Genomic DNA, 14,757 nt, shown 5'->3' on the forward strand with positions numbered 1-14,757 from the left:
CCAGCCTAGGTGACAGAGTAAGACCTTGTCTCAAAAAAAAAAAAAAAAAAAAAGATGGTGACTGAGAGCGTCATTCAAAGCTTCAAAGCTCAGGCAGCCAAGGCCGTCTGAGTCATCAGTGTGCCAACGGCCCATCCAAGGATTGGACTTTTGGTTTTGTCTTGAGGGCACCAGCTTCTCCCCACTCAACAAAGCACAAGCCTAAGTGGCAGCCACTTCAGTGGCCACATCACAGGGAATGGGCTTTTAATTTGCGAAGCAGACAAATGAGGGAAGACAGCAGTTCAGTCATTTAATGGGGATTTATGGCCTTTCCACCGTGTGCCAGGCTTGGCCCTGTGGTCAGTTCTGTGCTAATAAGCACCCTTGCTCCCTGCCTGCCCTCTCTGAGTGTCCAGGCCGAGGGCCGAGACCAGCAAGAGACCAGGTTGCAACAGCCCAAGGGATTGATGTTGCCTGAAGCGCAGTGGTTTGGACCTGGGGGTTGAATTCCACTTCGCTGGCTGTTTACTGGCTATTTGATTTGGGGCGTGTAATTTCATGTTTTTTGTTTGAGATGGAGTCTCTCTCTGTTGCCCAGGCTGGAGTGGTGCAATCTTGGCTCATTGCAAGCTCCGCCTCCCGAGTTCACGGCATTCTCCTGCCTCAGCCTCCCAAGTAGCTGGAACTACAGGCGCCTGCCACCACACCCAGCTAATTTTTTATATTTTTAGTAGAGATGAGGTTTCACCATGTTAGCCAGGATGGTCTCGATCTCCTGACCTTGTGATCCGCCCACCTCGGCCTCCCAAAGTACTGGGATTACAAGAGTGAGCCACCGTGCCCGGCCGTAATTTCATGTTTTTAAGCCTCAATTTTATCATCTGTAAAATGGGGATCATAATAAGATCCACCCCATGGGATTGTCGAGGGACTGTAGTTCAACCAGGTGATCTCATGTCAAGAGCTCAGCCCAATGCCTGTCCCAAGTTCGGTGCTCCATGGATGTTGTGTCTGGTGATGCGGTTGGGAAACACGGTGGTGGTAGGAACCGGGGCAAGCGGGTGCGTGGAGCTTCCCCCAGCCAGATCCATGAGTCTGAGTAACACTGAAGATGAGAGAAGTGTGCCCAGGCTGTACTGTGAGGAGGAGAGAGGGCCATTGAGGTGGGGGCCAGGCGATGCCCTGCAGGGCTCCACATGCCAGGTAGGGTGACCACTTCATCCCAGTTGGCCCACTTTTAGCACTGAAAGTCCTGTATCCTGTGATATCTTGGTAAACCAGGACGATTGATCACCCTAGTGCCCAGCCAAGATGTCTGGCCCCACTTAGGAAGGCAGCAGGTTGCTGGGATGGGTTTGAGCTGGGGGCCATGCGATCTGATTTGTGTGTCAGCCGGGACGGGGGTTCTGAGTACATTTCCTGGTAGAAATCTCACATCTGGCTTGTCTTTGCAGGACCAGCTGAAGCAGTGTTTCTCCCGGCGGCCCACTGAACCCAAGGACACTGACACCCTCGTGCACGAAGCCGGCAGCCAGTATGGGACGTGGACAGAGCAGTGCCAGAGCGGGGAGAGGTAGGACGCGTGCGACGGGATTCTGGCTGCAAAGGGGGCAGCTGGGCTGGAGTTGCTGCAGCCCACCCACCTCCTGATTTCTATGTTGCTAAAACCTCCAGTCTGTAATTATAAAAGGAACCCATTCTTGTTTTAAAAAAGAAATTAGGAAGTACAAAAAAAAATAATAAAGATTATGGGCCGGGTGCGGTGGCTCACATCTGTAATCCCAGCACTTTGGGAGGCTGAGGCGGGCGGATTGCCTGAGCTCAGGAGTTCGAGACCAGACTGGGAAACATGGTGGAACCCCGTCTCTACTAAAATACAAAAAATTAGCTGGGTGTGGCAGCGTACGCCTGTAATCCCAGCTACTTGGGAGGCTGAGGCAGGAGAATCACTTGAACCTGGGAGGCGGAGGTTGCAGTGAGCCGGGATTGTGCCACTGCACTCCAGCCTGGGGGACAGAGCAAGACTCCGTCTCAAAAAAACAAACAAAAAAAGATTATGGGTCAGCCACAGTGGCTCACACCTGTAATCCCAGCACTTTGGGAAGCCCAGGCGGGCAGATCACTTGAGGCCAGGAGTTTGAGACCAGCCTGGCCAACATGGCGAAACCCCATCTCTACTAAAAATACAAAAAAAATTAGTTGGGTGTGATGGTGGGCACCTGTGATGCCAGCTGCTCAGGAGGCTGAAGCACAAGAATCACTTGAACCTGGGAGGTGGAGGCTGCAGTAAGCCAAGATTGCGCCAATGCACTCAATCCAGCCTGGGCGACAGAGAGAGACACCTTGTCTTAAAAAAAAAAAAAAAAAAGATAATGATATATGAAATATCCAAGATAGGCAAATACCATAGAGACAGAAAACAGATGAGGCGCTGGGGGTGGAGAGGGAATGGGGAGTGGCTGCTTCGTGGGTATCTGGTTTCCTTTTGGGGTGATGGAAATTTCTAGGATGACAGTGATGATGGCTCCACAACACTGTGACTGTCCTACATGTGACCAATGGCAAATTGTATTTTACCACAGTGATAAAAATGATAAAGTCACCAATATTAAAGTTGGCAGGGGGGTGACAGAATTGAAAATGGATAAGAAAAAGTAAAAGGAAAGCAAATGTTTTTTACAGTGCCCGAGAAAGCTGTTTTTCCCACTGACCCATGAAATATGTGTTTAGTTATGAGCTTACTTAAATTTATCTAGAATACCCCTGCAAGAGCACTGGACTGAGAGTCTGGAAACCCAGGTCTTGGTTTTGCACATGTCACTCTGTGACCCTAGGAGCCTGTTCCTCTCTTGGGGTCTCCATTCCCCAGTTCTGACTCAGGACCTGTGGGACCTGGAGTGTGGACTTAGGTGCACCCCTGAGGGGGTGCTCCCTGCTGTCCCGCAGAGACAATGCAACTTCCCCTCCTCGGGCCACCCCAGGAGCATGGCACACCCAGCCTTGGACAATGGTGCCACCTGCTGTCTCTCAGTGCTGTTACCTTCATCCCGTGTGGATTTGCCTCAATCCACCTTACAACCCTAACATCCTCCATATGACAAGTAATAAAATCATCCCAGAGCTGACAGAAAGCACGATGAAATGCCAGCACACCTGTGGAAAGTTCTGCTCAAGGGAGCAGACTTGTGGTCTTGAGAGTAGGCCCACTTGTCAGGTGTGCCCACCTGTCCTTTCTCAAGGCAAGGGTTTCCCATGACCTGGAGGCTTTGCTAGGCTATTGGCTTAGGTGTTCTTTTTAATATGTGGATGGAGGCAGGCCAGGAGGTTTTTAATGACTTGAATTATCTGTAAATTTTCTATCTTACATTATTCCAATGACCCAAGTGATACCTGATTATATTATCATAGGAAGAGATTTCGGAAGTAGGAGAGAGCCAAGGATGTGGACGCTGGAGTCAGACTGCCTGGGCTCAATCCCAGTCCTGTTGCTGGGGACAAGCTAATTTACATCTCTATGCCTCAGTTTCCTCACCTTTAACAAGGTGAATAAGAATACTTAAGTTCATGAGGCCAATTATATTAGTCTGTTTTCACACTGCTATACAGAACTACCTGAGACTGGGTAATTTGTAAAGGAAAGAGGTTTAATTGACTCACAGTTCTGCAGGGCTGGGGAAGCCTCAGGAAACTTACAATCATGGCGGAAGGTGAAGGGGAAGCAAGGCACATCCTACCTGGCAGCAGGAGAGAGAGAAGGGGAAGGTGCCACACACCTTCAGATCTTGTGAGAGCTCACTCACTATCATGAGAACAGCAAGGAGGACATCTGCCCCCATGATCCAATCACTTCCCCCCACCAGGCCCTTCCTCCAATTCGACATGAGATTTAGTTGGGGACACAAATCCAAACCATGTCACCAACCCTAACTTGTAGGATTGTGGCAGTTATAGGATAATCCTCATAGGATTATTGGAGAGGATAGAATGACACATTTTTTAGCACAATGCTTTCTTGGCACATAGTAAGTGCTCAGTAGATTTTTATTAAATGACTAAATGAATGAGTGAATGAAATAATGCAGGTCCCACCACCTGCTCTTCCATGGGTAACTGCTGATAACAATTTGATCTACATCAGCACTGCCCAGCAGAAATACATGATGATTTGATCCTTATACAATATATGTATTGAAACACCACTCTGTACCCCGGAAACATGTAATTACTATGTATCGATTATAAATAAAAAAGAATTATAATGTAAGCTGCAAATGCAAGACATATATGTAATTTACAGTGTCCTGGTAGCTACACCAAAAGAATAAAAAGAAACAAGTGAAATTCAATTTAGGGATGTATTTTATCAGAACCAAGGGATCCAAAATACTATCATTTCCACATGTAATTAACATGAAAAGTTATTAGCGAGGCAGTTTACATTCTTTTTTTCCTATTCAAAGTATTGGAAATCCAGTGTGTAAGGTATAGGAAATCCAGTGTGTAAGATGCTCACGGCATATCTCAGCTCTGTCACTTGCTCCATTGCAAGGACCCAGCAACCACCTGTGATAAGCAGCTTCCGTCCAGGACAGCGCAGGGCTAAAGGATCTTGAGTGGCACAGGACTGACTCCTCCCATTCTGCACCTGGCCAGGTGTTCCAGGCAGTGCCTCAAACAGCACCTCGCTGACACATCTTGTGCTGTTTCCAAAGAGGGTCTTCTGCTGGGATGTTCTGTCTGTTGTTACTTGGCTTATAAAACATACCCCAAGCTATGCTGCCTGCAGCATCCTTCACTTGAAATCCCGTTCTCTGAAACATTCTCCATAACCATGTCTCCCTTCATTCCCTTTTTTGGCAGCTTGGCCACTGAGTCCCCAGATAGCAGTGCCACATCGACAAGGAAACAGCCCCCCAGCAGCCGTTTGTCTTCTCTGTCCTCCCAAACGGAGCCCACCTCAGCAGGGGACCAGTATGACTGCTCCAGGGACCAGCGGAGCACCAGCGTGGACCACTCCAGCACTGACCTGGAATCCACCGATGGGATGGAGGGGCCACCTCCACCAGACGCCTGCCCTGAAAAGAGAGTAGATGACTTCTCCTTCATTGATGTAAGTCAGTGGCCAGGAGCATTTCTTCTTAAATGGAAATTCCAGCCTCTCTCTGTGAATTGCCACTTCAGGTGTAGGATCTGTGTGCCAGGGACCCTTGGAGTGGGTACGGAGGGCACTGTGTTTGAAATGGGACTCGCTTATGCATGTATCTTGGACCTGCCATACACCTGCTGTGTGTCTTGGGGCAAATGTCTTCACCTCTCTGAGCCTCAGCTTCCTTATCCACTTGTAACCAGCATCATCAGCTCCACAGCCTCAAATACAATTGCATGCATTCAAATTAAAACTGATCTAAGCCCTCACCTGCCAGGTAAGCAGGGAGTCTGACCACTTACCCCTGGGAAGTCACCCTGAGGTTTATAGTTGCAAGCATGAAGAGCCTGGAGTTTGCTCAGAATGATTCTGCTGAACGTTCTCACTAAGGTCTTGCTTGGTACAACAGTGTCCCTGGTATCAGGGGATCCGACTGTCTCTGTAGTGGCTCTTCCAGGACAGAAAGTCCCCTCAGGCATGGGCACCTTTCATGGAGGTCCCAGGGGACAGCCCCTAGCACTCAGCTCTTTCAGGTCCCAAGCACAGCCAGGATGTCAGCTGCCCCAGCGTAGCAGGTCAAACAGTCTCCTGCTGTAGCATCTTCCAGACCAGAACTTATCCTCCTTTCCCCTGGGAGCCTCACCTCCAGAGGTCAGGCAGGTCTTCCTTTTCAACCCTTGAAACCCAGGGGTGATGTCATTATTCTCCTCGCGTAACAATAGGGCTACCTGCCCACTTTCTGGGGGATAGAACGTCTGCAAAATGTGAAAGGGACCCTCTCTCCTGGCAGTAAAGCCTCCCACCTACACACTTGGGCATTGGCTACCCACATTTCCCCAGAGGAGGAACACCGCTGCTTTAGAAAAATGGCTTCCTTTAGGGCTTCAAAGAGGATTCTCCTTCAGTATATGGCCAAGGTCTCTCGCTGGCACCTCTAGATCAGGGCAGAGACAAAGAAAGACACAAGTTGAGTCTTGATCGGGGAACCCCATTATATAACCATGGCCATGCCCACCTCCCTGGGTGTCATCAGGATTTAGTTGGGTGATATATTCAGTTATTCACTCAACAGACATGTATTGAGATCTTGCAGTGTGCCTTACATGCCAGCATCATGTCACTGCATCATGAACTTTCCTGCTAGAACGCTAAGTGGTTCCTTCTTGATGTCCATTATAAACAACAGTCAGTGAGTGTTGACCACTGGCCCAGGCACATGTTAATAACCCCAGAGGCAAAACTGCCTGCCCATTTTGCAAATTAGCAAATCAAAGTGGCCATGGAGTGACTCTAAATGCTGGTGTCCCTAAGCATAGGTCTAATGCTTACTGAAATTATACTGAGGTTTATGTGTGATGCCCACCACGATTTGGGTCTCCTGTGGGGATACTGAGGTTTATGTATGGTGCCAACCATGATTTAGGTCTCCTGTGGGGACAGTTTGGAGGCCAAATGGCAAGGCGGAGGCAGGGCACTAAGGAATCCAGACTCTGTACCAGGCTGAGGATGTAAGGGTGGCACCATCTTCCCCTCCAAGCCAGCCCCTCTGTCAGTGTGATTCTGTCCTGCTCTCTTGGAGTCTGAAAACCTGGCTCTGTTAAGTGGCCAGAGAAGCAAGCCTGCCTCTAGGTGCAGCAGGCACTTTCTGATTTCCGTCTTTCCTCCTCTTTCACTGGTCCCATGCAAGTCTCCTCACAAGATACCACTGTGGCTGGTTTGGGAAGTAGCTATGATCAGCTCCTTCCACCACCCCATTGGGACTTTCGTTACTTACCATTGTTGGGAAATGATTCATTGAAATTAGCCTGTCATCACTGACTTAGAAGGCCTTGGGTGATGGAATTTCTCCAAAGTGGACCTAGGTGGAAGAAACCAACATTTCATGTAAGAACGTCAGCTTGCCGGAAAGAGCTCTTGGCTGTGAGCCGTGGTCAGGCTCTGTCTGAAACAAGGGCTTTCCACACCTGAGCACAGGGAGTTCTCTCAGCCACTGTAGGAAGGAGGCACTCTGTTTATCTCCTTTTTATAAATAGGGACACCCACGCTCAGAGAAGTGAAGCTCATTGCCCAAGGTCACATAGCCAGGATTCGAACCCAGCAGGGTTTGAACCCCAGCTCTGAGCACTTCACTGCTGTCTCCCGGGAGAATTCTGAGCCAGGCACTTCCCATCTCCTTACTGGGGCCCACCCAGATGGTCTGTGCTCCCCACCCTTTCACTGGGGATAGTAGTGACTTGGCAGCCCTCACCAACCCCCCACCTGTCGCAGCTCAGAGTGTGAGTCTTCAGGGATGCCTGAAAATGGACTCCTGATGTTTAGTAAGCTGCCCCCTCCTTTCCCACCTGCACCCTAGATTATGTGAGTAATGGAGGAATTCCACGGAGAACGTCTCAACCCGGGGACTCTGTGTGAATACAGTTGACAGAAGGATTTAGTTAGATGTTGAATCCATTATTCATTCAACAAACAAACATTTATTGAGCTCCTGCTATGTACTGATCATTGCTGTAGATTACATGCTTGTGTGGTGGATGTCACTGGGAGGGAAAAGGCATTTGTATTATGTGCCTACTGGGTGCCAGGCAGCCAGGCACTGTACTAGGGCACTCAAGGTTCATTGTTCCACCTGACTTTTGTCATCAGCCTATGGGGTATGTTTTATGGGGAAATTTAGGCTTTGGGTGTTAGGTTACTATTAAAATGTGGAAGCCCTGGCCTAGGTACCACCTAAATAGCCTCTCATCTGTCAACGAAGCTGTGTACCACCAACTGTGTTGTGGTACCCTCCATTGATGGTTCCCTTGATTTTTTTCCTCTTCCTCCCTGCTGCTCCCAAAGCAAACCTCAGTCCTCGACTCAAGTGCCCTCAAGACCCGGGTGCAGCTCAGCAAGAGAAGCCGCCGCCGGGCCCCCATCTCCCACTCCCTCCGGCGCAGCCGATTTAGTGAGTCCGAGAGCAGATCACCTTTGGAGGATGAGACTGACAACACGTGGATGTTCAAAGACTCAACGGGTATGCCATGCCTTCTCTCCTCCTCAGATAGCACATTGAACAGCAGGAAGGATTTAGACTAAGCCCTACGAAAAAATTCCTGACTTGGAAGGCTGTAGATCATTAGAACACAATTACATAGGAAACTGATTTCTTTTTTTTTTTTTCATGTCTTAAACAGGTGTTTATTTAATTGTTCATTTAATTTTTAAGTTCACTTTACTACGTGGATGAGATGGGTGCATATTACAGTAGGCTTTCGCTATGAGAGCTGCCACCATGAGTAATATCCCAGCCCTCAGTTCTCCTTCCCTTTCTGAGTCCCACAAAAGCCACATGTGGGCAGCCTTGGGTTCCCAACCCAGCTGGCTGCTCCTTCTGGGGCTGTCTTGGTCGGGAGAGGGAGATGGGGCAGTGGGTCCCTGCTGACCCCTGAGCCCTGCAGGGGTCAGGATCCTCCCGTGGTCCCTGGTGTGGCTCTGGAAGACGCTGGCAGTGCCCGGCCAAGGCCTCCTGCAGGATCGAAGCTGAGGGCCCTGGCTCTGGGTCCTAAGAGAACTCAGCCACCCCCTTCACATTTTACAGCAAGGGGCCGGGCAGCAGCTTTGGGATGGGGCTTCCGTGGAGAAGTGGGGGATGCTGCAGTGGTACAAAGACAGCCTCCCCCACCGCCGTCCTCCAGCTGACCGTCCTCCAGGGCCAGCACTGGGCATTCAAGGGAAAGAAGGAACTCAGCCCAGAGGGTGTGGGCAGGAGAGGCCTGGAGTCAGGCCTCGAGCCACAGCCCCCTCTGGGTGCCAAGTGGGAAGGGTGTGGGGGCTGGCTTGGGAACCTTACCCACTGCCTTTCCAACACCTGGATATGTGGGCAGCGGTCCCACAAAATCCCCCTTGGGGCTCCCTGAGGAGGACTTGTGGCTGCCACTTCCACCAGGGCAGAGGGCACAGGAGGGGCCAGCACTCCAAAGGGCTCTAGGGTGGGTCTTTCAAGGACATCTGCAAAGCCCTGGTGGGGAGGGGCGGCGGGGCTGTCCCACGGAGGCGCCTGGGCCAGAGGCTCTTTGGAACTCTTGCACTTCTGAGTGGGGGACTGTCCATGCTGCCCACAACCTCTAGACCATGCAGCCTGCTCATGGGTCCCTGGCAGAGAATGCCCACTCCCCAGCAGACTCAGGGCAGGCCCCCAACTGCAGGCTTCCAGGAAGGCCCAGGGTGTCCACCTCAGGCCAGGTGGTCTCAGAGGACCCCTGTGCAACCACATTAAGGAGAGCTGCAGCCCCCACCCACCCGCCCGCCTGCCAGTTCAGCAAGCTCCGGCTACACACGCAGGCTCCCAGGCACCATCACCCGCTTCCCCCGTCGCCCCTCCCTCATGGGGAGCCCCTTTCCCCTGGAAAGACAGCAGGTACTGTAGCCTCGCCTGCTGGCCAGGGGCGCCGGCTCAGAGGACCTGCCCTGACCTGCACGTGCTGACCAGACAGCCCAGCGTAAGGACCCGCGATCCCACGCCACCGCCCTGGGTTTACCACGGTCACCACCACCTCTCTCACAGGGCCCCCGGGGGACCCAGCCGCGCCCGGCCTGGCGTCTACACCGAGGGACCGCGTCTCACGCCCGGCGGCTCCTGCAGGGGAAGCCGTGGTCAGCGACTCACCACGAGGACAGGGCAGTGGGCGGCTGAGTGCGGAAGAGAAGCATGAAGCTGGGGGCGGGGGTGGGGGAGGAGGAACAAAAGTTGCATCTAGACAGAGGTGAACGAAATAAAACCAAAAGCCGAACGTGTTCTCTCGCAGGATGGGCGCCGCCCGTCCCGGACCCTTAGCCCGACATCTCCTCTCGCTGCTCCTTGTTCCTGCGCACCTCGGCCGCGTGCAGCTCCTCGCGCAGCCGCTCGCGCAGCGCGGCCAGGTGCGCCTCGCGGATCTCCTTGCTGAGCTCCATTTGTAGTTGAACTTCTCCGCCTGGCGGCTGAAATTGTTATTCTCCTCCAGCGCCTTGTGCAGCACCTCGCGCTCGTGCTCGCGCCGCTCCACCAGCTGCTTCAGCACTTGCGCCTCCTGCGTTGGGAAGGGAACGGAGCCGCTTCCCCTGCCCAATGCGTTGGCCTCCAGGGTGGCACTCCCAAAAGTGGAAACTGATTTCTTGTTATGCAGAACTTATCAGAAACTAGGTAAAACAGTGTTTTGAAGGTTAGTATATTAATTGAGGCTCTTTGAGTTACGAGAGACAGAGACATAGCTTAATAAGGTTTTACTATTTCTGCTTTTATTTTGATTAAATCCACCCCTGTATTCTCTTTAGGTTTGCTCGCTGGTCTTTTTTCTGTATTTCCGAGTTGAAAGATCAGTCCATATATTATCAATCTTTTCTGGTTTCTAATGCATCATTTAAGGCTATACATTTTCCTCTAAGGACTATTTTGGCTGCTTACCGTATCAAAACCTGAGCTGAATCTTGAAGAATGGATAATAATGAGTTAGGGAAAGTTATTCCAGGCAGAAGTATCAACAAGATCAAAGGGACAGAGATGTGGAAAGAACATTCTGTGTGTGTGGCAGGAGCATTCCTAAACAGTTTCGTGTTGCTCAAGCTGGGAATAGCAGGATATGCTGGAAAGGTAGGCAGGGGCCAGGTCATGGAGATCCCTGATGCTTTGCTAAGGAGTTAGATTTCGTCTGTAGATGGAGAGCCATGAAAGACTTTTAAGAAGAAACAGGCAGGGCGTGGTGGCTCACGCCTGTAATCCCAGCACTATGGGAGGCCAAGGTGGGTGGATCACGAGGTCAGAAGATTGAGACCATTCTGGCCAACATGGTGAAACCCCGTATCTACTAAAAATACAAAAATAGCTGGGCATGGTGGCACGTGCCTGTAATCCCAGCTACTTAGGAGGCTGAGGCAGGAGAATCGCTTGAACCCAGGAAGCGGAGGTTGCAGGGAGCCGAGATCGTGCCACTGCACTCCAGCCTAGCGACAAAGCTAGACTCTGTCTCAAAAAAAAAAAAGAAGAAAAAATTTCTTCTTGCAATGGAAACTAGAGCAGTTGACCTGCCCACTCTATGTAGACACAGCCTTTTTAGTCCTCAAAAACATCTTGTAGGTGCCTTTGTTCATTTGGGATTTGCCCATAGCAAACATTAGGATGTCAGACCAGGCTCTGAGCTGAGTGAGGGGCATTGCTTCTGACCAGATACCTTAAAGAAATGCTTGGAGAGTTCTCTCTCCCACTCCTATCCCATTTCTGTTATTAAAGGAAATGTTTAAGTGCCTCAGGTGAGACCTCTCTGCACTTTCTCGATTTTCTGAGTCAAGCTCTATTAAGCCACCTGGAGCAAATGAAGACCATAATAGGGACAAAAGCACACAAATACCCCCAGCTGGAACGTGGCAGCAGCACCTCTGGCTCCCGTCAGCCTGGAGGAGCCGGCCAGGGGCTGGATGGGGAAGGCTGGGTCTGTGTTTTCTTAGCGTACCTCAGTTCCCCGGGTAGCCCAAGGGCTCCAGAGCACCAGGTCTTGCCTCTTTCATCCCTGCCCCCTCCTCCAATCCTCACTGTGCCCATGCCAGCATCCTGGTCTCAGGGAAGTAGAAACTCCTCCCATATCACTCTTGGAAGAGGGGGATAGGCAGCCCATCACCCAAAAGCTTGAGTGATCAGCTCAGCCTCAAGCACCGGTCTGGGGTTAAGTCCTGGATAGGGGAGCTGCGGTCAAGGAAAATGGCTTCCTGGTCCACCTTTGGGCCGCCTTTCCACAAGACACATGAAGCTCTCCACATGCTCCTCTGAGAGCATAACATCGGTGCATTGTTGGCTGAAAGCATTCCTATTTACTTTCCTGCCTCTGCCAAAGATTTCCTTCTATTTCCCTGACTTGGAATGAGCCAAGGGCCCAGGAGATGGGTTTGCCTCTGTCCTCCCGCAAAAGAAAACCTACTCTGCCTGTTGTCAGTATCTTCTGGCAAGAAGCAGAGTTGTGAGGAGAGCGAGCATGAAAGCAGGCACCTGGGTGGTCCTCATCTGTAAAGTGGGCCATAGCGTCTTCTGTGCAGGTCTGATGTGAGCATTGCATGAGATACTGCGTGCAAATTATCTGGCACGTAGGACCTCAATACGTGGCAGCTGCTGATGAATTCAGTGCCTTTTTCTTTGCAACAGAGGAGAAATCACCCAGGAAGGAAGAGTCGGATGAGGAGGAGAAGCCATCCAAAGCTGAGAGGACCCCCGTCAGCCATCCTCAGAGGATGCCTGCGTTTCCGGGCATGGATCCGGCAGTGCTAAAGGTACCAGATCTCTCACCAAGAGTCACCTGGTGGGCATGATCCTCAACCTTAGCAGCGTAAAGAACAGATTCCGGCTGGGTGCAGTGGCTCACGCCTGTAATCCCAGCACTTTGGGAGGCCGAGTCGGGCGGATCACGAGGTCAGGAGATCGAGACCATCCTGGATAACATGGTGAAACCCCGTCTCTACTAAAAAATAGAAAAAAATTAGCCAGGCGTGGTGGCGGGCACCTGTAGTCCCAGCTACCTGGGAGGCTGAGGCAGGAGAATGGCTTGAACCTGGGAGGCGGAGCTTGCAGTAAGCCGAGATTGCGCCACGGCACTCCAGCCTGGGCGACAGAGCGGGACTCCATCTCAAAAAAAAACAAAAGACAAACAGATTCCTTCCTTCCGTCCTTCCTTCCTTTCTTCCTTTCCTTCCTCCCTCCTTCCCTGTCTCCCTGTCTTCCTCCTTCCTTTTGTCCCTTCTTCTTCCCTCCCTTCCTATTTCTCTTTCCTCCCTCCCTTTCTCCTTCCTTTTCTCTTCTTTATTTCCTCCCTCCCTTTCTCTTTTCTTCCTTCCTTCCTTTTTTGTCTATCCTTTTTTATCCTTTTTTTCCTTCCTCCTTCCTTCATTCCTTCCATTTTTGAAATAGTTTAAGTTTCAAAGGGAGTTGCAAAAATAACTCAGGGAGTTTCTCCATACGCTTCACTCAGCTTCACCCACATGATAGTATTTCACATGACCATAGCACATTGGCAAAATTAAGAAATTGGCTTCTGTCATTAACAATACTACCAACTTACTTGGCTTTCACCAGTGGCCCTGTGTTGCTTAATCTCCACTTTCTGACTCTCCTCCGCCACCAAACCTGCTGCTCTGGTGTCATAGCTAAGCCTTGGTTTGCTTATCTGTAAAGTGGGCTGAGAATCCAACTGGTGACGCTCACCAGTGCTGAGCATCAGGGAAGCAGGAGTGAACAAACCCAGGCTCCTGAAGCCCTTGAGGAATCCGGTCTGCTGTGGAAGGCAGGCACAGAAAATGATCATTTCAGTACCAGATGACACAGGAAGCCAGTGCTGGAACCAAGTCCCAGTCTCTCAAATTGCACCAGAATGCCAACTGTATTATGCAATGCTGAGGGAAAGGCTGAGCTGCCTCCCTCCTCCCCGCCTCCAGCTCTCACAAGTGTCTCTCATAGTCCTGGAACCAAATGGCACTTAATTTGGGTGAGGAAAGAGGCCCTTTTGCCCCCCTGTTCTGTGTCAGACATCATGTGCTTGCAAACTCACTTTATGCTCCAGCAACCTTGCAAAAGGTAGCTCTTCTTTCCCCTTTTATTGAAGAAGAAATGAAGGCAAACAAGCCTGAATTGTTGGTGGAATTTCTCAACTCTGTGTATCCCATGCAGGCCACACAATCCCCATGTGGGAGCGCCGTGACTCTGTTGCTCCTTTAGTAGATGGAAGTTTTGCTTTTCTGTCATTTCTTCCACGAATAGTCAGTCAGTAGTGGATACGTGCTTGTGTCTGTAATTGATTTTACAGGCCCTTAAAGTGTGAACATCTTTCAGTCACTAGAACTAGGTTGGAGGTTTTCTGACTTTCTTTCCCTCCCTCCCTCCCTTCCTTTCTCTTTCTCCTTCCTTCCTTCCTTGTTCTCTCCTTCCTTCCTTCCTTCCTTCCTTCTTCTTTTTTTGTTTTTTGAGACAGAGTCTCGCTCTGTCGCCCAGGCTAGAGTGCAGTGGTGTGATCCACTGCAAGCTCCGCCTCCCGGGTTCAAGCGATTCTCCTGCCTCAGCCTCCCGAGTAGCTGGGACTACAGGCACCGGCCACCATGCCTGGCTAATTTTTTGTATTTTTAGTAGAAACGGGGTTTCACCATGTTAGTAAGGATGGTCTCAATCTCCTGACCTCCTGATCCGCCCACCCCGGCCTCCCAAAGTGCTGGGATTACAGGCGTGAGCCACCGCATCTGGCCTTCCTCCCTCCCTCCCTCCCATCCTTCCTTCCTTCCCTCATTTTCTTTCTTGCCACAAAGCAAATGATCTTATAAGGTAGCCTAACGCAGGAGGCAGACAGCCACAGGCCCTGGGTGTAGGTGAGATGGAGGCCCTGGGGCTCCCATGTGGATGCACCGAGTAACTGCTGAGGCAGATCTTGGGATTCCAGAACACAGCTCCAGTCCACTGTGCTCTGTGAAAACGGGGCTCTGGCCATTCATTCATCAGTGTTAGCTTAAACTTCAATCTCTACCACAGCAGTGCTAGGCGATTATTAACAACCAGGGGAGGTTGCAGGGCTTGTCCTGGAAAGAACCCTGGAGTTGGGCTGCGGGCAGACCCGGTGTGAATCCCAGTTCATTAAAGCTGTGTGACT

At 50.9% G+C, this 14,757-nt stretch overlaps 1 protein-coding gene across 5 annotated transcripts in view; it reads left to right on the plus strand.

Annotated features, from left to right (window-relative positions):
* The window catches only part of KIAA1671 (KIAA1671 ortholog), a 244,275-nt gene that overhangs the window by 216,301 nt on the left and 13,217 nt on the right, over window positions 1-14,757 (plus strand). For all 5 annotated transcript variants that reach the window (XM_019018653.4, XM_055375353.2, XM_055375349.2 and 2 more), the window contains 4 exons: window positions 1,437-1,555; window positions 4,843-5,092; window positions 7,967-8,141; window positions 12,276-12,400. In XM_019018653.4, the coding sequence (XP_018874198.3) occupies window positions 1,437-1,555; window positions 4,843-5,092; window positions 7,967-8,141; window positions 12,276-12,400 (669 nt within the window). The remainder of the gene's footprint in view (window positions 1-1,436; window positions 1,556-4,842; window positions 5,093-7,966; window positions 8,142-12,275; window positions 12,401-14,757) is intronic.

Source organism: Gorilla gorilla, chromosome 23 (assembly GCF_029281585.2).
Source record: "Gorilla gorilla gorilla isolate KB3781 chromosome 23, NHGRI_mGorGor1-v2.1_pri, whole genome shotgun sequence".
Classification (NCBI taxonomy): domain Eukaryota; kingdom Metazoa; phylum Chordata; class Mammalia; order Primates; family Hominidae; genus Gorilla; species Gorilla gorilla.